This window comes from Podarcis tiliguerta (assembly GCF_965153285.1).
Source record: "Podarcis tiliguerta genome assembly, chromosome: 1".
Taxonomy (NCBI): Eukaryota; Metazoa; Chordata; class Lepidosauria; order Squamata; family Lacertidae; genus Podarcis; species Podarcis tiliguerta.
In genome coordinates this window covers 112,295,116-112,317,060 of record NC_139534.1, presented here as the reverse complement: position 1 = coordinate 112,317,060, position 21,945 = coordinate 112,295,116, and the positions used below count along the sequence as shown (strand labels likewise).

The window sequence follows — 21,945 nt, the reverse complement described above, 5'->3', positions numbered from 1 at the left end:
CCGCGCCGCCCCCGCCTCGTTCCTCCGAGCGCCCGGCAGGTGGCGCTGCAGCGAGCGGCGCTCGGCTCCCCCTCCGGTTCCCGTTCCGGGGCCGCAGCCGGGCTCGTTCCGCCGCCGAAAAGGCGCCCGCTGCTACTGCTGCTGCCGCCGCCGCCGCCGCCGCGCCCCCTGCCCCCACCCCTGGCCGGCCCCCGCGGCGCCCGGAGGCCGCCCAGCCTCCCCTTGCCGCCATGGCCACCAAGAAAGGGGGTTCGCGGCTGGAGACCGAGATCGAGAGGTGCCGCTCCGAGTGCCAGTGGGAGAGGATCCCCGAGCTCGTCAAGCAGCTCTCGGCCAAGCTCATCGCGAACGGTGCGGCCCTGCGAGGGGGGGGGCGGGGGGAAGGGAAGCCGCGGGGCCGGACCCCCTCCCTGACCCACCTGCTCCTCCTCCGGCGAGGGTGGAAGGCGCAGGGGCGGTGGAGGCAGAGCTTCCCCCCAAGTAGGCAGCCGCGGTGCGTCAGGGGATGGGTGCCCTCGCGTGGCAGCGGGCAGCCCGCCTTATCGGTTGCACAACAACAAGAGGGGCGCCTCTGGGCATGTGCAGAATGCGGCCCTCCGCCGCCGCCGGGCCACATGAGCGCCCCTGAGGGCAGAGGCTCCCAGGTCGGAGGGGACGGCGTCGGCGTCCTGCCCTTCCCCACAGAGGAAGCTCTGGGTGCTCAATTGAGTGGGGTGGGGGGTGGCACTTCTGTGACCCCTTCCCCCAGGCTGTGGGTGGTACCCTGCCACCTGAGGTGCCTTGTGTTTTTGCATGTTGATGCTGCAGAGTCTGATGTCGGTAGTCTGTGCATGCTATACGGTATCTCTCTCTCTCTCCTTTAATATCGTCCCCTGGCATAAAGTCTTGGCTTGAAAACTGGCAGGGAATTTCCTGCGGTTAATGCTGTGGTGTTAGGCCAGCCTCAAATTTAAGCCTAGAAGAGCAGCGTTAGGGTGTGAACTGATGGTTCTGGTTTGTTTGTTTTATTGGTCAGATGCTCTAATGCTTCCGTTTTATTTGATTCATACATGCAAGGAGTTGCGTATAAGTATTTATGCCTTCAGGTCTTTGATGATGGTGCTGAAACAGCGTGCACCTGTGTGATTTTATCTAATAGAGGTCTATGGACTTCTGGTAAAAGCTTTTTAAGCTTGCATCTCATCTGAACACCAGGTAGAGTTTCCTGCCACTTAACCAGAATTAGTGTCTCCATAATTTGGCATTAGCAAAAAGGACTTCCAGGGAGGCCTGAGAATCTGTGGCTTGCTTGGCAAGTAACAATAGCATCGATGAGTGAGTGTGCTGGGAGGAAATCACAGCCACTTCACTCCTCCCCTGGTTTTGGTACTGCTGCAATACCAGGAGCTAAACCATGGTTTGTTTTAGCGTCATGTGTTAACCTGGGCTCATTATTTGTTCAGCTCCATAGAAGCCAAGGTTTGCTCATGCCTTAGCTTCAATTTCCATAATTTCAGTACTCCCCACACAGAGAAATTGTGGCTGGATCTGCTCATTTTGACTGGCCCTCTAAATGGTTTCCCTGTTTGAGAAATTGTTCTCATAGTATCACTAATATTGATATAGTATAACTAATATTGACAATCTGACAATGTTCATACTGAGGAACAATAAAATTATATAGACGCAGACATTTATGAGCCCTAGAATAGGAATACATTCATTGAAGAGTTGTAGGGGGAAAGCAATACCTAAAAACAACAACCAAAAACTTCTATCAGGTTGTACTGCCAGGGCCTATAAAAAGAAAGTTATGAGTTGTTCACTTAACATGAGGAAACAATGATAAACCTGTTCCTCTTTCATGTGTTGGGTAATGTTTGCTTTAACTAATAAAAAGTGGAAACATAAGGTTAAGGTAAAAGACCCCTGGATGGTTAAGTTTAGTCAAAGGCGACTGTGGGGTGGAGCGCTCATCTTGTTTCAGGCCGAGGGAGCCGGCGTTTGTCCACAGACAGCTTTCCGGGTCGTGTGGCCAGCATGACTAAACCGCTTCTGGCATACAGAGGACCGTGATGAGTGCTAAAGTGCACGGAAACGCTGTTTACGTTCCCTCTACAGCGGTACCTATTTATCCACTTGCACTGGTGTGCTTTTGAACTGCTAGGTTGGCAGAAGCTGGGACAAAGCAACAGGAGCTCACCACTGTCGTGCGGATTCGAACCACTGACCTTCCGATCGGCAAGCCCAAGAGGCTCAGTGATTAAGACCACAGTGCCATCTGTGTCCCAGTGGAAACAGAATACAATACTGAACACCCCTTGATGGGATTCTGATGCATTGAGCTATGACGTAAAATCGTCTTTCTTTCTGTAAGCAGGGTACTGGAATTGGGAATTTGATCAGTCTAAAAAGATTTGGTCCAATATTGGTCATGCATTTTTAAAAACCTTTGTATGGGATCAACAAAGATGGTAACTATCAACAGGTTTCATATATAAGCTTCTTACAAAAGAGAGAGAGAGAGCTGTTGTTGTAAAACAGTAATTATTAATTCATGTTTATTCCACCCCTCCTGCAAGAAGCTCATGATACCTTATGGAGCCTTTTTATTCTGACAACAACCCTGTGAGGTAGCTTAGACTAAGGCTGGGTAGGTGACTAGTCTAACCACTGTCTGATGTGCTTCATGGCTGAGTGAGGATTTAAGCCTATGGCCCCCTGGTTCCAGCCTCATCCTTTGTTCACTATGCTGTGGCCATTGCCACCTATAGCTGTGTTCCTGTTTGAATATGCCTATACAGGCGTCCTCCCACTTAACATGGGGTTTACGTTCCAGGCCCCCACATGCATAAGTGAAATCACTTAAAGTGTGGAGCTTCCCAGTATAATAGGGAGGGGGGGGGGGAGAGAGAGAGAGAGAGAGAGAGAGACTCATCCTGGAAATCGCCTGGGGCCACTGTTCAACCTGTCCCGAGCCTGCCTATGGGGAGCTGCTGCATGTGGCGTTGGCTGAAAGGGAGAACGCCGAGAAGGGCATCCAGCAAAACTGGTGCCAGGATGGGGGTGTGGATGCGCAGCAGAGATGGGGAGAAGGAGCCTCCTGCCCCGCACTGCTGGTTGATCAAAGGCCGCCTTCCCTCTCCTGAGCAACTTCAGGGCAGTAGCTCCAGTGTGGGAGCTACTCCAGTAGAGCCTGTGTGGTTAAGAGCGGTGGACTCGTAATCTGGTGAACCGGGTTCGTGTCCCTGCTCCTCCACATGCAGCTGCTGGGTGACCTTGGGCTAGTCACACTTCTCTGAAGTCTCTCAGCCCCACTCACCTCACAGAGTGTTTGTTGTGGGGGAGGAAGGGAAAGGAGATTGTTAGCCGCTTTGAGACTCCTTTGGGTAGTGATAAAGCGGGATATCAAATCCAAACTCTTCTTCTTCTCCAAGTAAGGAAAGGCCTGTTCATTCATTCATTCATTTTGCAGCGACCTGCATAAATGCAGTTGTGCACAAGTAGGATGCACATAAGAATTTGTGTAAAAAGGTAAAAGATAAAGGACCCCTGGACGGTTAAGTCTGGTCAAAGGCGACTATGTACCTGTATTTATATCAGGGAGCTAATATGAGAAGTTGTGTGATGCTTCTAGGCTTGCCCATGATTGCTGCCATAACGATTAATTTCACCATAATGACATTTTTACATGTAAGCTGCCATCTACACAGTGGCATTTTTGGAATATTTGACAATATTAGACTGGTCAGTTGCACAGCTTGTCAGCCCTATGGTTAAGAGTGTGTTGTTATATGCAACTGTAAGTCCTGAAAATAACCTTTTTTAAATTAAAAAAAAATCCTCTATGTTAATGTAGCATTTGCTGTTATAAATTGCAAGGTGGTCGTTAGCTACTGTGAACATTTGTGGTGTAGTACTTTCAGTCTTTAGTACAGTTCTTTCAGAATGCAGTACAGGGAGCCATGGGATTATTGAAAGAGAAGCTATATAAAATTCTTAATAAATAATAAAATAAGAAGGAAAAACTTTTAAAGAAGAACCTTAAGCATGTATATGAAGAAGTAAGTCCCACTTTTTCCAGTGGGATTTACTTCCCAGTCCACGTGTTTTGTTTAGCAGACTTAGGTTGCAAGCTTATACAATTAACTTGGAAGTAAAAGTTGAACTTCCTTTTGAATAAGCATGTTTGGATCAGACAGGCTCTAATTATATGTACATACTTGGAAATAAGTTTTACTGAAATGAATAATTTGTAGTGGGCAGCTGCAAGCTATAAAAATAATGTTATCAGACTTTTTGTGATAAGGAAAGTGATTGGGGTGACGACACTGGAATGAATGGGATAAATTAATATAACCTTAACAAATTGGAATGAATGAACAACTAAATATTTATTGTTATCTAACCTTCCTGCAAATATGTGCAAATAAATCTGGATTAATGTCCAATAAACTGGTCATTTGGAAGCAACTTAACAAGCTTTACTAAAGCTATGTTGGTCTTTTCACATGTGCACTCACGAGGTCCTACACACTTGCCACCAACCAAGAAGTACAGTAGTTACTACTGAAGATTATAAGATATAACTTACGAATCTCTATGTAGAAGGAGGCAGTTTTCTGCTCAAAAAAGAGTAAGGCTTGAATGAGGTTTCCATAGCATTTGATCATATATATTTTTTACATCTTCATATCTACATGTTACTCCCTCCCCAACTAGCTCTTTTATTTCTTGTAAACAAGTCTGTTAACTGTTTAAAAAGCCAAAAACACCAAGTGTGCTGACAAGATTAGAGGGTACGAATATGTCATTAAACCTATCTTCATTGATTGTGTGCATTTGATATTTTGAGTTCCAGTGTGCTTTGGTTTAGTGAAGCATTCCAGGCTTGTGGTTATTAGTAGTACTATCTGCAGAGGGGTATTGAGAGCTTTTCCATCAACAGCGATTCTCATACCAATGGCTTTAAAGGCTTTTAGAGGATATTTGAGATACCACACTTCTCTTGTAGCAAAGCACTCTGTGGTATTCCAGTACTGCTGCCCGTTTAGTTACGATATCCCTCCAGGCATTCTTTTAAGTAAGCTTCTCTGTTTGTGTTTTGGAGTAAGGGAAAGCATGGTTCCAGGATATGGTGGTGTACTACAGTTAAAGAATGGGGTATGTTGTTGCTGCCTGTGGCTATCACGGATTAAAAAGCAATATGATTGACATAAAGTCCTAAATGTATTTATTTGAGAGTACATACCATACGAGCAGAATTTGCTTGTAGGTGTTAAGCTAAGAAATATAATATATTTATTTACACCAAAGAGTTTTGGACCATAGGGTGAAGTTTAAATCTGGAAGGTGCTGAACTCTTATGACTGAGAAGCTGTCAGAGAAATTGTTTTGTTGGGTTGCTAGAAGAAATGAAACAAGTACTAGAGTAGGAGGGCTGCTTCACTGCCCCCCCCCATGGAAAGCACAGTTGCAACAAACCAGTGTTTTAAAAAAGCATGCTACATGTTTGTTAAGGATTGGCTACAACTTCCTCTTGGACTGCATAGTTGGTGACAAACTGGGATTGGCTGAGATAGAAGAAATAAACTGCTGGTTTTGGCTATGAAACTAACCACAGTTTTTCATGTGAAGCTGTGGTTAGTTGAAAATGGAAAGGAGAAACTGAGGACATGCCATATCCAATGCTTAACCTTTTGACATACAGGCAGCAACCATTTTGTGCAGGGGGTTCCATTCCTGGCCCCTGTGTGTGTGTGAGCACAATCCCACCACATTCTGCCCTGCCCATGTTCCACCCCATTCCTCCCTGTTCTGAGTCCAGAAGGACCTCAGCATTGGTGGTCGCACATCAGCTGAAGGTGCACAAAATGATCACCATCTGTATTTTATCTGAGAAAGGAAGCCCACAAAGTTTTTCATTCACATACAATATTGCTAACTCCTTTGCACACACACAGAATTACAGCCTGGGGGTGATAACTAACTTAAGTTATGTAAGTTCATTGATTTCTGATTTCTGAGTATGCTTAATGTTGGATATTACTCTGCCAGTGTAATCATAACCATGTCTACTCAGAAGTAAGTACTATTGAATTCAAAGAGACTTACTTACAGATAAGTGGGTATAGGATGTAGCCTTAGGGCAGTGTTAGAAACTCGGATATATAAGCTAGGTGCCAAATGGCTCCTTAAACCAGGGTTACAGTCGCCAAAACAGAATGTCTAGTTGCCATTTGAAGCCAGACAGCTCGGAAGTCGTATTTTTTGTTTTGACTTTTTGGTTCCTGACATTCATTCTGATCACGGATAGAATTCTAAAGGATGCCTTATTAGTGTGTGAAAACAAGCAAGACCCAAGGATCCTCAGGCATGCACCTGGCTGGTAACCAGGTGCAAAATGTGCCTGGCGCCTGGCGAATTTCAAATGCTGCCTTAGGGTGAGATCAAACAGGGTTTTACCTCCTCCTCCTGCTCCTGCTGCATAGCCCAAAATCTGGGATTCTATGGAGGGATCCTATGAAAGAGATTTTGAGGGTTCATGGGGAGCTGTTGTGCCAGGTTTGGCAACAATATACTGAGAGGGGGCCAAACCTATGACCAAAAAGTGGGAGAAATCATGGCAAAGTAACATTTTGGCCTGTCATCTTGATTCAAATGTGGCCCGGCATCTAAGCATGGATGAAGTGCGTCAGCCCCACCTCAGAACGCTCATGCCATGTTTAGCAACATTATATTCAAGAGGCATCCAAACGTGCAGAGAACAAACAGGTGGGCAGACAAGATAAACCATTCTCCCCCAATAGGGATGGCATAGAAATTTTATAAAATCATGCTCCCTAGAAAGTACCATATTTTCTGCTCTATAAGACTCACTTTTTCCCTCCTAAAAAGTAAGGGGAAATGTGTGTGCGTCTTATGGAGTGAATGCAGGCTGCGCAGCTATCCCAGAAGCCAGAACAGCAAGAGGGATTGCTGCTTTCACTGCTTAGCGATCCTTCTTGCTGTTCTGGCTTCTGAGATTCAGAATTTTTTTTTTCTTGTTTTCCTCCTCCAAAAACTAGGTGCGTCTTGTGGTCTGGTGCGTCTTATAGAGCGAAAAATACGGTATGTTAGGCACCATACACTCCGCAAACTGTTCTATTGGCTACAATAAAATGCTTATTTAAATCCTAATTTCAGCAGGGGCAGGGAACGCTATGGGCAATGCGAATCTGCAGGTGCAAAATTGGCAAACCCCTGTACTAGCAGTTCAGACATAAGTCTTCTCCCTTGTCTGTCTGTCTGTGTACATGTCTCTCTCTCCCCCCCCACTGCCCCACACCACAGGACATTATTCGGCATTGCTGAACAGCCCTAAAATCTATTGTTAAGGCTATTGAAATCTATTGTTTCTTGATAATTATACAAATCAAGATCTTTTTTCAGTATTTTAGGGATATGAGCAGCAGCATTCACCTTAATGTTGTGTAGTTCTTATATACCAGGAACCAAAATTGGTAAGAATTTCCTTCCTTTGCTGCTTAGCTGTTGCCATAACCTTCTGTGATATTCCTGTTTCTTTTTCTAAATAGCATTATGAAGCAGTTATGCAGATCTCTTAGCAACTAATCTCATAAGTAGACTGCCCTAAAGTGGTTGTGTTTTTTGTGCATGATAAAAACATGGATTTGTTCTGTTTTCTTGACCTTCCTCTCTCTGGTTCAATTATATTAAAGCAATCAGAATTGCAGGCAGTTATTCAATAACACCTATGCACTGGAACACTGGTGCAAATTGCTTACTTCAGTTTCCATCCATGCCTCTCCCTTAGAGTGAACTGCAATTTCTCTAGTATAGCCATTCTTTGGTGTTGAAGATAATCCTGTTTTTCTCTACTTAATACTGTTACAGGACTTGTTTTCCTCATTGCTGTTGTCTTCTCAGAGTGGATATCTTTAAGTGTTTTTGCTGCTCTTCAGAAAATGCAGTGTCAGGAAACCTCACTTGACTAGGAAGGCAGGGGACAGCAATGTGGTTTCCATAAAAAGTAGTCATGTAGTATGTAGGGAGAAAATGCCACTGCTGGTATAGACGTATTTTCCCCTGTTAATGCCACATGCATTTTTTGAGTAATTCTAAAGCTTGAGACGTGGCAATTTGTTAACCTTCGCAAGTGATGCAATCAGTATTGGTAGCCTTCTGTCCTTGCTGGCTTTCTTGTGCAACTAAACAATTGACTCCTTATGCTGTTCTATAAATATTTGATTGCGGATTTTTCTGGTTATCTAATTCAGTATACAAGGAAATTGGCCACTTCCAAGCTATTCAAAATCAGCAGCGGGTTAAGAACTACTTTTTAAAAAAAAGTTAAGTAAAGTATGAAACCTCAATAGACATTTTGTCAGTCTTTAACTTCATGCCCTATAACAACTAGCCACTGGTTTCCCCGACTCCTTAATTCTTGACTTCACTCTTTGGCAATCACTGCTTTGAAGATTCTTTTTGGTGTTTTGAGCATCCAGTATATGGTAAGGTGGTGTCTAAGAATGGCCTTTATACCATGATCACATGAAACAAGTTTCATTGGCTGTTCCAGGTTAATAATTCTCTCTATTGGTTACTTTCAGGTACTTGCAGTTTATCATCTAGTATGGTAGTTCCCAAATGGCTCAGTAATGCGGATTCCGTTTTTCGGACTCCCTGGGGTCCACAGACTACCAATTGGGAACCACTGATCTAGTATAAATAATAAGTACAGTACTGAAAACCTCCTGAAGTTACTTTATTTCCATCCTGTTCATAGTCCCAGTGTTCCATCTCTTTACTGTTCCTTGGGCTCTGATTTCTTCTGCTTAAATTATCCCAGCCAATTGAGGATTACATTGCAAGTGCAATGACATCATGCTACTAGCCAGTCAGATTCGTTCAAATGACATCACAAAGTCAACTCAGAGTCAAAGCTAGAAGCGTTGCCCTCTCTTTGAATGGGGCTTGAGGAGGAAGGCACATTGTGATAATTTTTGCACCTTTGCTTATCTAAATAAGTGCTGGAAGGAGGGGAAATTTTCATGGCGAATGCAAATACAGTTGTACCTCGAAAGTCAAACGCCTTGGAAGTCAAACAGTTTGGCTCCCGAATGTCGCAAACCCAGAAGTGAGTGTTGCGGTTTGTGAACGTTCTTTGGAACCCGAACATCCAACACGGGTTTCGCAGCTCCCGATTGGCTGCAGGCGCTTCCTGCAGCCAATCGGGAGCCGCATCTTGGTTTCTGAAAGTTTTGGAAGTTGAACGGACTTCTGAAATGGATTCCATTCGACTTCCGAGGTACGACTGTAGTTCAGCTCGGCCTCAAACAGTTACAAAATGATACAGGGATTTATATTTTATTTTTTTGTAGGGGAGCGAAATGGTCATTAAAAGTATTATTTAATAGGCCACAATCATATTTCTTGCAACAGCCCTGCTTTGTTGTCATGGGACTTAGCTCAGCTTTACTAGGGTGCAGTTTGGAGTGTAAAACAGGATTGACCAGAGGCCACAGAAATATGTATAGGAAAGACGGCTCTGCAATCTTCCTCTAAATCTCTATAAAGCTATTGGCTGTGCACAGCCTGGAATGTAGACTTAATAAACAACAACCTAGAAATGCTAAGAGTTAGTAAGGCAAATCAGTTCCTTTTGTCTCAAAGTGGAAATGGCTTTTCAAACTGTCTAGGGTCCAAAGTAAACATTTACAACTGTAGCTGCATGTAATGATAGCCTGGCTTTTGTTGTGGCCCACTACTAGTGGGGGAATCAATCCTTTTGCCTGAAACTGCCCTCCCAATTGCTTTTCTCCTTTGGATAAGGCACCTGTCTGCAGAGTAAATATAGGTCAGGGCATTTGTAGAGAAGTGAATTCGACAATTGGACAAATGGGCTAGCAGGATCAAGCCTCCTGCCTCCAACCACTGCAAATCTTCTGTCTCCTGAAGGCCCTTTGCAAAGGAGAAGCAGCTGCTAGATTAAATTTACACTTAGCTATGGCTCTTGGGGTCCTAACTATTGGAATGATTGATTTCCAAGCTTATGCCAGTAGCTCCCCAACTCATTTTTAGAGCCGAACATCATGTTCTTCATGCTAATAATTTCTGCTTGGGCAAAGCAGTTATTAGAAATTATAACTATGGCTTATGGGCCAGAGTGAGATGTCAACTATGTTTACAAAAGCTGTAGAACACTCCTTCCTTCAGTAATATTTGAACAGCAGTTCCCGTTACTTTGGTAATTATTGCATAGCAGAATGTCTTAGGGCTATGATGCACACTGTTAACAAGATGGATTTACGGTTTTGTTTACCCACAAATCAGATAGGAGTTTGCTGAATGTGCCTCTCTCAGATTCCTAGCAAGTAGATACGGGCATAAATCTTTCTGGTATTACAGTTTTCATTAAATGAATGTTCACGCAGTAGACAGTTGAAGTTTTCAAAGTGTCTGTCACCTGTGTGTGGTTACAGACAGTTAACCAAGATTGTTTGTATGCTGGTTGAAGATGACTCAAATAAAATTCATTTCTGAGTTTTTTTCTGTCTAGAATCTTAAAACCCCTAGAACCAATATACTTGGAACAACGCTACTGGTATAGCAAGCAGATTTGACACACACATAGTTATGCATGCCCTATTCTATTTTGCATACATAACTAATTCTATTATGCATGCTTAATTCTGAAAGTTGTTGTACAGCAATTATGTGTCACTGTATCAAGCACCCAAAATTTGCTTAAATGCAATGCAGAGATTTTAAAGGATAAGGCAATACCTGCCCAAAGGCTCATTATCTAATAGATGCAATACTGTGCGGAAAAGCATGAGGAGGAGGGCAAGCAAATTCAGGTATCAGTGCTTGTCTGTGGAATTTTTTAAAGGAGCCTAAATACCGTACATTAAATCAATATGGGCTGTGCAAGCTGTTGGTCACAGTGTTGTGCGGTCCTCTGTTGCAGAAGTACACGGTTATAACTTGGCAGTTGATGGGCGGGTAGAAAAGTGTAGAAGATATATGAAATTAGAAGGGAAGAAGAGAACTGAAGTAGGTGCATGACCCTCCTTGCCCATGAAAATGCATTTTACAAGGTTTCTTCAGTTCAAATGGCGCATTAAATATAGAACTACTGATATCCTGACATCCTTTTTAAGGAACAGGAAAAGCCACTCCTAGGGGAGAGACACAAGAGCAGAGAAGGGAGAGTGGCATTTTCCCTCTTGCTGTGTCCCTGTTGCAGTGCCCCCCCCCCCCAGCCACGTTTTTCACTGCAGGGGAAAAGCCATGCAATTCTCTGAATGTTTGTGTAGACACTTGGGAAGAGGCAATTTGGAGTTGGGAAACAGCACGCTAATTGTCACCTCTCCCCTTGAGCTCTCCATCTAGTTTTGTGCCCGGCAAAAACGTTCCTCTTTAACCAGGCCTTTGGTTGACTGACATTCAATGCCCTTTTAAAATGTGTGTGTGTAGGGGGGGTTATTGGGTTGTTGTTGTTGTTTTCATTTTGATTATGTATTCTGTGTTTTTATATCATGATTTTATCCTGTGAACCACCCTGAGACCTGCGGGTATAGGGCAGTATCCACATTTAATTAACGAATTAATAAATAATCTTTTCCTGTTCTATAAGGGCTAGTGGGCTACCACTGTGCATATGTAACATGCAACATTCCTTTTGGACTATGAGTCAAGAACTCTGTTCAAAGAAGCGTTTTGTGCTGCAAGAGAAGCTATGGGAATGAAAGCATTATTATTATTATCTACTCTCTTGAAAATAATTTCTGCCGCCGTGTGTTTCACAAACATGGCTGTAGGCTTTCTGTGTCCTCTTATGATCGGCGTCTGGTGTTAGCAGCATGTGCAGACCATTGATCTGCTTAATGATCTCGTCTCTCTCCCTAGATGACATGGCAGAGCTCCTCCTTGGCGAATCCAAGCTGGAACTTTTTCTGAAGGAGAACCCTCTTAAGCAGGGCTCGAGCCCCTGTGGTCCCCGGCCAAAGTTAATTGAAGTCAGGAAGCACCTCACTGCAGCGCTTGACCGAGGAAACCTAAAGGTACTGGCCACTTCTAAAACAGTATCTGGGAATTTTTGAGTTAACAAATAAAGTCTGCATCAGGCTTTTGGAATCAGGGTTGAGAAATATTTTTCCATTGCTGTGTTTGGATTTTCCGAGGTGAACACATTTTCTACATTCTTATTTCCATACTGCCCTTCTTCCCAGCTGGGAGCTCCGAATAGTGTACACAGTCCTTAAAATGTCTTAAACCACAAACCTTCTGTTAACCCGCCGCACAACGTTATGAGGCATTAACCACTTCCTGGATCCACACGGTCTATCCCTTTCTACTTAATCTCACCCGCCATGTTGTGCAAGGATCAAGAGAGTGCATGGCTTGCCTGACCCCTGCAAACACCCTGTCCACATCGTTGGGTTACTATAGCAAACCGATTCCACAAAATATGACAAAAAAGTGATTGACTACCTTCCGCTGGACTGGCAGCAATTGTGGCGTTGAGTTCCAATTGCATATGAACCTGACACCTCAAAGTGCTTTACAAATCTATCACCAAAGGCTATTGGGTGACTAGCTGTTTCTGCCTGGACTTCAGTAGCCCATTCACCACTCAAGAAGGCTCTGCTGGGTGGTTCACTGATGATGCAGCAAAGTAGGCTTTCTTGCTGCCTATGTCATCTGATAGGTTCAGTTCTGTGCTCTCACAGGTTGTATTTGCTACAAGAATTGAGCTCCACCTGTTGGCTGGCTCAGTTCATTGCCAGGAGCTCCTTTTTGGGCTGTCTGAGGACGGAGGGGGAGCAATAGTGATGATGGCTCTGCCCATCAGGCTTCATTTCGCTTTAGAATTATTTACAGTAGGTATTTGGTGTCTAATAATGGATGCGGGTGGCACTGTGGTCTAAATCACTGAGCCTCTTTGGCTTGCTGATCGGAAGGTCGGTGGTTTGAATCCCCGCTCCCGTTGCCCAGTCCCTGTTCCTGCCCACCTAGCAGTTCGAAAGCTCGTCAAAGTGCAAGTAGAAAATAGGTACCGCTCCAGTGGGAAGGTAAACAGTGTTTCCGTGCGCTGCTCTGGTTGGCCAGAAGTGGCTTAGTCATGCTGGCCAATGATCTGGAAGCTCTGCGGATAAACGCCGGCTCCCTCCGTCAATAAAGCAAGATGAGCGCCACAACCCCGGAGTCGACTGCAACTGGACCTAATGGTCAGGGGTCCCTTTACCTTTAATGGTCATTTGTTAAATTTTATTACAGTTTCATCCTTACAGTTTCATCCAGCAATCTAACAGCAAATTCCCAGCATCCCCCCCCCCCCCCCAGTGTTGCGGCACACTAATGGACAAAGGAATAAAACCCAGGATGGGGCTATGCAGATAAAGGGCTGTGCTGTGCAGAAAGGAGCTGGGAACAGAGCATAAAAGTGCTATTTAGCTGGTATTTTGAAATAATAAAATTAATGGTAGCAACTGTTCATTTAGGGAAAAAGCTAATTAGTTCATTTTTCTTCCTCTTGTTTGGTATTTTTATTTCGGTTATGCAATTTTCACAGCTGCATTTTTGCTGCAAGGTGAAATGTTATGTAGGATGTTTTTGCGACTGTGTTAAAAATAAATTTCATGAGTGTAGTTATTTCCTGTGTTTTCAGTTGCAACGATTCCTCATTTTTAGAATATAAAACTATACACAATGCTAGATAGAGTGTTTGGACAAGGTAAGAATGCAGATAATGCTGTGTTTTCTTGGAGTAAATATATGCAATTTCTTTCCTCCAGCCAGAGTTCTTACAAGAAGCCAACTTGGTTATGGCCAAATCAAACTATATGGAAGGTGATTACAAAGAAGCTCTTAACATATATGCGAGAGTGGGTCTCGATGGCTTGCAGCTAGTAGCTGTACCTCCTTATCGGCTGAGGATGATAGCTGAAGCATATTCTACCAAAGGTAAGACGACTTTCAGTTCTTCCATGATTTTTCTCCCGCATCCCCTTCAAATAAAATACATTGCACATGTGACCAAATTGAAACTTGGTGATGCTTGTTTCTGTTAACATTTTGGCTGCATAGGAAGAAGCATGATTCTTTGCAAGAAGCAAAGATAAGAAAACTAGTAATTCAGATTAATGCATACACATCTTGGTCAAAGTATGTCCCACTCTCAGTGTTAACCTGTTAATTCAAAAGGCACCACGGTTGGTTCCAACAAGCAAGCAAGCTGTGACTTGTGTGATCATCATCTTGGAGCCATAGATATGCACCAGATCACACCTTCTCTTCCCCCAAACTGGTACATTGCAACTTTTGGTTTTTCCATCTCACAGAAGAGGAGGTGCAATCTAGTATGAATCTGTGGCTCTGACTTTACACTATTCATGCAAGTAGATGGGGATTTACAAGCAGTTATTTTGATCATGTTATCAGGAATACTTTTGAGGAACGTTATGCTTAACTTAGTTTAAGTTCACTAAAACTACAAGCTGAAAACTCATTGAATTAGAGACATGCTTTTGTTTCAGCAAAGGAACTCAAATTCAGGCAGCCCTGTATCAGGAAGTTTTTAATGTTTGATGTTTTATTATGTTTTTACATGTGTTGGAAGCCGCCCAGGGTGGCTGGGGTAACCCAGCCAGATGGGTGGGGTATAAATAATGAAATATTATTATTACTCTGTTGTTCTTTGAATACATTGATTAATATGGGTTGGATCCAGGAAAAAGTGCACTGAAGGGGCTGGTGGGAGCTGACTTTCCTGCCCCAGTCTCTTCCAAGGATGAGGGGTCCCATTAAATGGGGGTGGGATGTAGAATCCCAGAAAATCAGTTGTAGGTACCTTTTGCAAGCAGGTTATGGAAATAAACTGCTCTAATGACAATTGCATCATTGTAAATTATTGGTATTTATTGTAAGGCATGGTATGATATGTATGGCTTTTCTTTGTGTGCTTGGGGTCATTATTTATAGTCTAGGAATAGACAAGGGTGGAAAGTTTGCAGGAATAGGTTGTCTAATCAAACCTTCATCTGTGATTTTGGAATATACCCCAGATTCCCAGCAAAAACATTGAATCTGAGTTGAGAATTGTACATTTTCAAGGCTTCCTGCAGCCATCCTGTCAGGGATGTTGGTTTCAGATAACTCCTTTTTGGAATATGTCTTGATGTTCCCTTCTACAAAAGTATCTTCCTTCTATATTCGTGCTGACGTACTTTATCATTATGAATAGCATCTAGAAGTTAAAAACGGGCAATTATAGGTTTGGGTCGTTTCCCCCTGTGCAATACTGACGTAGTTTCTATAGGTGGCAGTGTTGCCCCAGCATCAAGATGTGTTCTGCAGTGTGCGTGCATAACAGAAAGCTGGGTCATTGTTTTGAGAACACAGCAGATTCTGTGCATTGGGGTATAGAATTTTTCATGCCTTGATGCATTTGGAATTGCTTCTTTTGTCTGGAAGAGCAAACATTTGCCATCTATGTGGTTTGTTTTTCTTCAGAGAGAGCAGACTCAGTGGCAGCATTGACAACTGATTCTAAATAATGTCTAAAATTAATCTGAGCGCTTGCATGCCCTGCACAGTTCAGTCCAACTGCTGGTCATATAGCTGCGAAGAGATTTTGCTGCCTAGTGTGGTAGGAGTGTAGGATACTTGATAGGCTTCCTATTTAACAGTATTCGAGTTTGAAGGGGTGGGTAGATGTTAAAATTAATTTTAATGCTTTTAAAAATGTCTCTGATCTAGGAAAAAGATTAAGGTAAAAGTCACCCTACGAAAGGATTGTTTGGCTTGAGTGAAATGAGTAGATTTTTGCAGACAAGTTAATGTTGCAAAGTTGTTTTGAAAACCTACTCTCCCTTATACATTCAGACCTTGGTTTTTGAACAGCCAAGTTCTGGAATGTTTTGGCTCCCGAATGATCCAAACCTGGAAGTGACTGTTCTTTTGAAAGTCAAACATCCAAAGGGGCTTCCATGCCTTCCAATTGGCTGCAGGAGCTTCCTGCAGCCAATCAGAAGCCGCGCTTTGGAAGCGAAAGCTTTGGAAGTCGAATGGACTTCTAGAACAGATTCTGTTTGACTTCCAAGGTACAACTGTACTTGCAACAAGCAAAACGAGGTATTGGCAGTGACATGCTAGCAAAAGGGCGGTTTCTGGGAAAACTTGCTCCTTAAGAGGGGGTCACAGGGAACCAAACTATTGTCAAATAGGGCATTGTTAATTGACAGGCGCTTCCCTAATGCATCTGGGTAACACTGGTATGGATTGATGCCCAGAGATAGCTTGGTCAGATAGGATGAGGACAGCTCTCTTCACTTGTGTTGCTCCTAGGAGCTGTCCAGAGACCTACGTCACACATTAAGTGCTCCCTCCTCCAGCCTTTCCACTGTTGCCTGTAAACCATGATGATTGCACACTTGGAGAAACCTCCGTCCATCTGTCTCTTGGCCTTAAGAGGCCATTGGCCTTTTACTCCACTCCACTTTCCTGTCCAAATACAATGAGAACAAGCGTTATGGAGTTTCCCATCATTTCTAATTTCTTGCCTCTTGTGATATTCTATGATAGATTTAAAAACGCTTATTTTATTACCAGAAACAAATGTTAGCCTATTAAGCACTGAAGCCTTCTTTTATTCAATAAATAAGGAGCTAGGAATTCAGTTTTACAGTTTGTTGTTTCCTAAGCCCAGCACTGCCTCCTCCAGTGTTGTATTTTCCTCCCTGATTTCAGTAAGTATAGAATAATTTACCTCTAGCAGAACAAACGTACCTACTAGCAGCCTTGTACCTAGCATCGCTTGGGAATTCTAAGAAAGCAAAAAATTAGGTCAGTTTTGAAAGGTAGAGACCACTGCCTGAACATAGACAAAAACCTGCTCTTCGATCTCAGAAACTGTCATGCAAAATTTTGTAAGGGTTTCCTTAGAGGTGTCCAAATGCATAGTGAACAGAGAAACCACCTTCCAAAATATATAATGGATATTGTTACATATGCAGTCATACATTTTGGACTATCATCCAATAAACTACATGCACAGAAGTTAATTTAGTTTTCCAAACAGTAGGTCTGCCACAATCTGGAAAAAGGTGGCGGGGGGGGGGGGGAGAGACGTGCTTTGCTTTATCCATGGATTTTCTCAAATCAGATATACCCCTGGTTTTTCTGTTAGGTATAGAAGTTTACAAGGACACTACAGCACAATTAACTATTGTATTGGTTTCTCTGCTTGGCCAGTGAAAACAGACTGCCTTAGCCCCTGATTATTTTATTTTCATTGAAATATCTTTTCTTTTTAGGTCTTTGTCTAGAAAAGTTGCCAATTTCCTCTTCAACAAGTAACCTCCATGCAGATCGTGAACAAGAAATTATTATGTGCTATGAGAAGGCCGGGGATATAGCCCTTCTGTACCTCCAGGAGATAGAAAGGGTAAGATGGAATATCTAGTTCAGTTGAAATATTGGATGTGATTTATTCCATAGTAGGACATAATGCCTAGTGCAGTCCTCTTCAAGGTAAGCTCAAGGTGATATGCATGGTTCTCCCCTTCCCCCTTTTAATGCTCACGACATTAAAATGTACGTTGTTCTAAACTTTTTTTAACATTGTGTTTTTATTGTTGTAACCAACCCTGCCACCTTAGGTTGAAGGGCAGGTAAGAAATTATAATAACAGTCACCATCACAGCCCTGTGAGATAGGTTAGACTGAAAACCAGTGATTGGCTAAAGGTCACCCAATGAGTTTCATGGCTGAGAAGGGATTTGAACCCTAGACTCCCAGAGTCCAACACTCTAACCCAGGCACAGGTAAACTCTGCCCTCCAGATGTTTTGGGACTACAACTCCCATCATCCCTGACCACTGGTCCTGTTAGGGATGATGGGAGTTGTAGTCCAAAACATCTGGAGGGCCAAGTTTGCCTATGCCTGCTCTAACCACTAAACCACACCATACTCCCAGATCATAAGGATTGCAGAAAATACCTATAAAGCACATTGCACATATTCACTGGTATAAAATGCTATTAAATCATTTTTATATAACTTAGGGCCGTATCGTCCATCATGTTTATTCATGAAACCTAAAGATCGAAAAACTAAATTTATGTTTACTTACTTGGACTAGTTTTAACTGTATAAATTCATGTACATACTTTGGTTTGTGAAAGAGGACTATAGAGCTGGAAAGGACTGGATCGTTCCATTAGGCCAGCACTTGTGCTAAGAAAATGTTCCTTCACACGAGCCACATTAGCATATAATGACAAATTATGGTTTTGTGCTGTGTGGATGAGTTTCTGTGCACTCAGACAAAGCATTAGACATACCCCCTTGGCCTTCTGCATTGGGGGGAGAATGTCTGCTTGGTGTTACATAAGAAACGGGGACCCCGTTTTACAACGAACCATGATTAGTTTCTAAGCAAACTAGCTTCAAACCATAGGTTATTAAGCTTTCTTGTTTAATAAGACATATTCACATTGAGAAGGGCTGTAGCTCAGTAGTTTCTTGTGATTCCTGAACCACCTCAGGGAAAAGTAGCAGTGTTGGTGTGCTTCAGTATGGTACTGATCTTGATTAAAAACCTACCTTGGCCATAAATTCAAAAGGTTACTTCGAGGATGTCAGTCTGTCCTAGCTTTTGCATTCCAGGTATTAGTGAAAAGAGAAAGATCTGGGTGAGATGCTGAGAGCATGCCAGTTTTGATTTATGCATGATTTTGATTAAAAAAATTATCAGTAGCATATTGTGATCAGCAATGCAATTCTGCACTTCAATTTCTCCTGAAATTTCCAGAAACTTGTGTGCCATCTAAAATATAGCACCTCTTGTTACTTTAAGTAAAGCATTAATTTACAGCTTTAATGCCTAATTCACTATTTGGAGACATTTACTGAAGATTAAATAACTCATTCTTTGACCCCTGTGTGCATTATTTTAATAAATCTGGCTGCATGCCAGAATAGGATATCTCATTATTTGCTGGAACTGAGCTCCTATTGATGGCTCATTTCTTTACACATTCCAGCTGAAAATAATCCAACATCATGTGCTGTTCAGCACTTTTTGTTCAGAATGCTGTGACTTTTTATCACTGTCTCAAGGTTATGACAGTGTGGCTTGCGTAACTCGCAGGAAAACTCCTAAGGGTTCACGTGGTAAAAAGAATCTTTCCCCAAAAATGTACCAGAAGTGTGTGGTGGAAAATGTGTTGCAGCTTTGTTCTTAATGAAAGCTGGCATGCCTGAGTGGCTTATTGGTTGTGTAATCTTAAACTATAACACAGAATTTGTAGTCCTGAAGTATATGCAGACTCCTGGATTTTATTTATGACCTTGTGTTTCATTTTCCCAACCTGTTAAATTGACTTCATAGGAATGTACTGGAGTTGACCTGGTTTTTAAAACATAAAAATCCTCCGAAAGAACTTTTTAATCCATTCTTTCCTCAGTGGTCTCGACAGCTGTTCACCACTTGTTTAAGCAACTTGGGTTCTTGCTTTCTTTGTTTATAACATTTTGCCAGCCTCAGAGTTAGGCATAAAACACTAAAATAGAGTAAGAAAGCAACGGTTACAGAAATAAAAACAGGACAGTGGGACCAGGAAGTGAAATATTGATGAAAGCAGCAAATTGGGCCATTAAATGGAATCACATTAACATAAAATGCAGTTAAAGGCAAGAGAGAACAGGATGGGCATGGAAGTAGTTTTGAGTGCTATAGCAGTTTAGACTAGCCTTTGCCAACCAGATGTTTAGGGCTACAACTTCCATCAGCTGCGCCAGTTGGGGCTGTTGGGCATGGAAGTAGCCAGGATTTTTGTTGCGGGGACAGGACTTCGTTAGGAGGGGCATAACTGACATGATTGGTCAGTTGGTTAAGTATTTCTATTGTTTGACTTGGGGGGCAGCTGCGCCTATGCTGTTGGGAGTCCAAAATATCTGGAGTGCTTCCAGGAAGAAAAGCAAGTGAGTCTGGGCCAAACAGCATCGGCCTTTTCTTGGCCCTCACCCCACCCCCAGCCACCAGCCCATTGTCCGGCCGAGATGGGGGCAGGGCGATGGCCACCCTGTAGCCAGGTGGGTGGCACCTGGCCAGGTAATCCTACGCGGTGTCGCAAACCGCGTGAGGGGGTGAGTGGACATTGTTTTACTCGATCGGGGGGAGGGAGCTGCACCCATGCTGTTGGGAGTCCAGAATATCTGGAGTGGTTTCAGGTTAAAGGTAAAGGTAAAGGGACCCCTGACCATTAGGTCCAGTCGTGGCCGACTCTGGGGTTGCGGCGCTCATCTCGCTTTATTGGCCGAGGGAGCCGGAGTACAGCTTCCGGGTCACGTGGCCAGCATGACTAAGCCACTTCTGGCGAACCAGAGCAGCGCACGGAAATGCCGTTTACCTTCCAGTCGGAGCGGTACCTATTTATCTACTTGCACTTTGACGTGCTTTCGAACTGCTAGGTTGGCAGGAGGATTTCAGGTTGCCAAAGGCTAAATAGTGAGCCTATTTGAAAGTAATGCTAAACCGTGGTTTAGCACTAACTTGATGAGACTCCATGAGCCTGAGCAAAATATGGGGCTCATGCATTTAGTTTAGTTTCACTTTCAAAGAATCTCTGTTTAGTGTTATGGATGACTTGGGGATTGTGGTTTATAACAAAGCAATGGTCAATACAGGAGCAGCTAACCAGGAGCACAGTTTAGCAAATAACCAGTGCTTTGTTGTTAACCAAGATCTGCAGATGGTATGCAATGCTAAGCTAAGAGTTGACTGCTGGAGTGAGAGTGTGGTTGCCAACTCAGGGTTTTAGAATCCCCACATGCTCATACTTAGAAACTTGGTATTCATATCAGTAGAAGTTTTGGATTGGAGTTGTAATGACCAGCACACTCTTCCGTGGCTCAGAACCTTTAGAAAAGTGATTTCTTTAGTGCCTCCCAGGTTTCCTCCCATCTGGGGATGCAAGATTAAGTGGGAGGTTGGTGGCAGCAACTCCTGTGCTGTGGAGTAAAACCTACTGGCAGCACACCAGGACTGTTGTGTTGCAGTTGCGCAACGAAGGGAGTGTGAGAGCCTCTCTTGGGCACCCACCACTATTGTCACATATGGAACAGGATATAGACATTGAGATGATAAAAGGAACGTATGAAGATCAATACTGTGTGTGTAAGTTGACTTGGGAGAAAGGTAGTAACTTGGGTAATTTCGATTTCTTCCATTGTGTGATCACCCAGGTAATCATGGCCAATATACAGAACAGAAGCCCTAAGCCAGGGCCTGCGGCACATGAACAAGAACTTGGATATTTTTTAGAAACAGGACTTCAGAGAGCCCATGTCTTGTACTTCAAAAATGGGTAAGACTTAGTTCAATATTCTCCTTGATCATAAATTTAAGAATCTGCCAGTAAGTGAACTAGGCCAGCCTTGGGTTATGTTTTAATATTTCAAAAGTATAGATACTTTGAAAAGATTAACTCCTTCGTGACAGTCAATTTTTCATTGCACAATAATTCGAATTGTGTGCAAAATAGATCCTTCAGTATGTTTTGTGGGAATGTAATCGGTTACAAAAAAATTTATTAAAGATTTCCCCATTTGGTGGTAAAGTTTTAGTAATGGAGAATGCTAGAAAAAGAAGAGTTGTTGATCTTAAAACTTTTTTTCCAAATCTCTTCAGTTACCACTTATTTTAATATTGTGCTGCAGGATAAACGTGCATGAAGACCAACAGTATGTATATGCATATTTCCATTTGTGACTACTCAGTAGATCCGTGTAGACTCTGCATGTCAGGTCATCCGTAATTTTGCAATAACCTTCCCTAAGAATAGTTTACTAAGGTATATAAGAAATCCAAATGCTACAGAAAATGAAGAAAGGAATTCAAGCCTCTGTTCATTTTTGAAGGCTTCAAAACTTGGTGCACTAGGTTTTAGATTAGT

At 43.0% G+C, this 21,945-nt stretch overlaps 1 protein-coding gene across 3 annotated transcripts in view; it reads left to right on the top strand.

The window, feature by feature from the left end:
• Positions 1 to 8: 8 nt before the first annotated feature.
• Positions 9 to 21,945, top strand: part of TTC7B (tetratricopeptide repeat domain 7B) — a 101,464-nt gene continuing 79,527 nt past the window's right edge. For 2 of the 3 annotated variants that reach the window (XM_083435101.1, XM_083435100.1), the window contains exons 1-5: positions 25 to 351; positions 11,893 to 12,047; positions 13,782 to 13,950; positions 17,301 to 17,431; positions 21,236 to 21,357. In XM_083435101.1, the coding sequence (XP_083291227.1) occupies positions 231 to 351; positions 11,893 to 12,047; positions 13,782 to 13,950; positions 17,301 to 17,431; positions 21,236 to 21,357 (698 nt within the window). In that variant the 5' untranslated portion in view covers positions 25 to 230. Of the gene's footprint in view, positions 352 to 11,892; positions 12,048 to 13,781; positions 13,951 to 17,300; positions 17,432 to 21,235; positions 21,358 to 21,945 lie in introns of all 3 variants that reach the window. The other variant, XM_083435102.1, reaches the window with a different exon arrangement.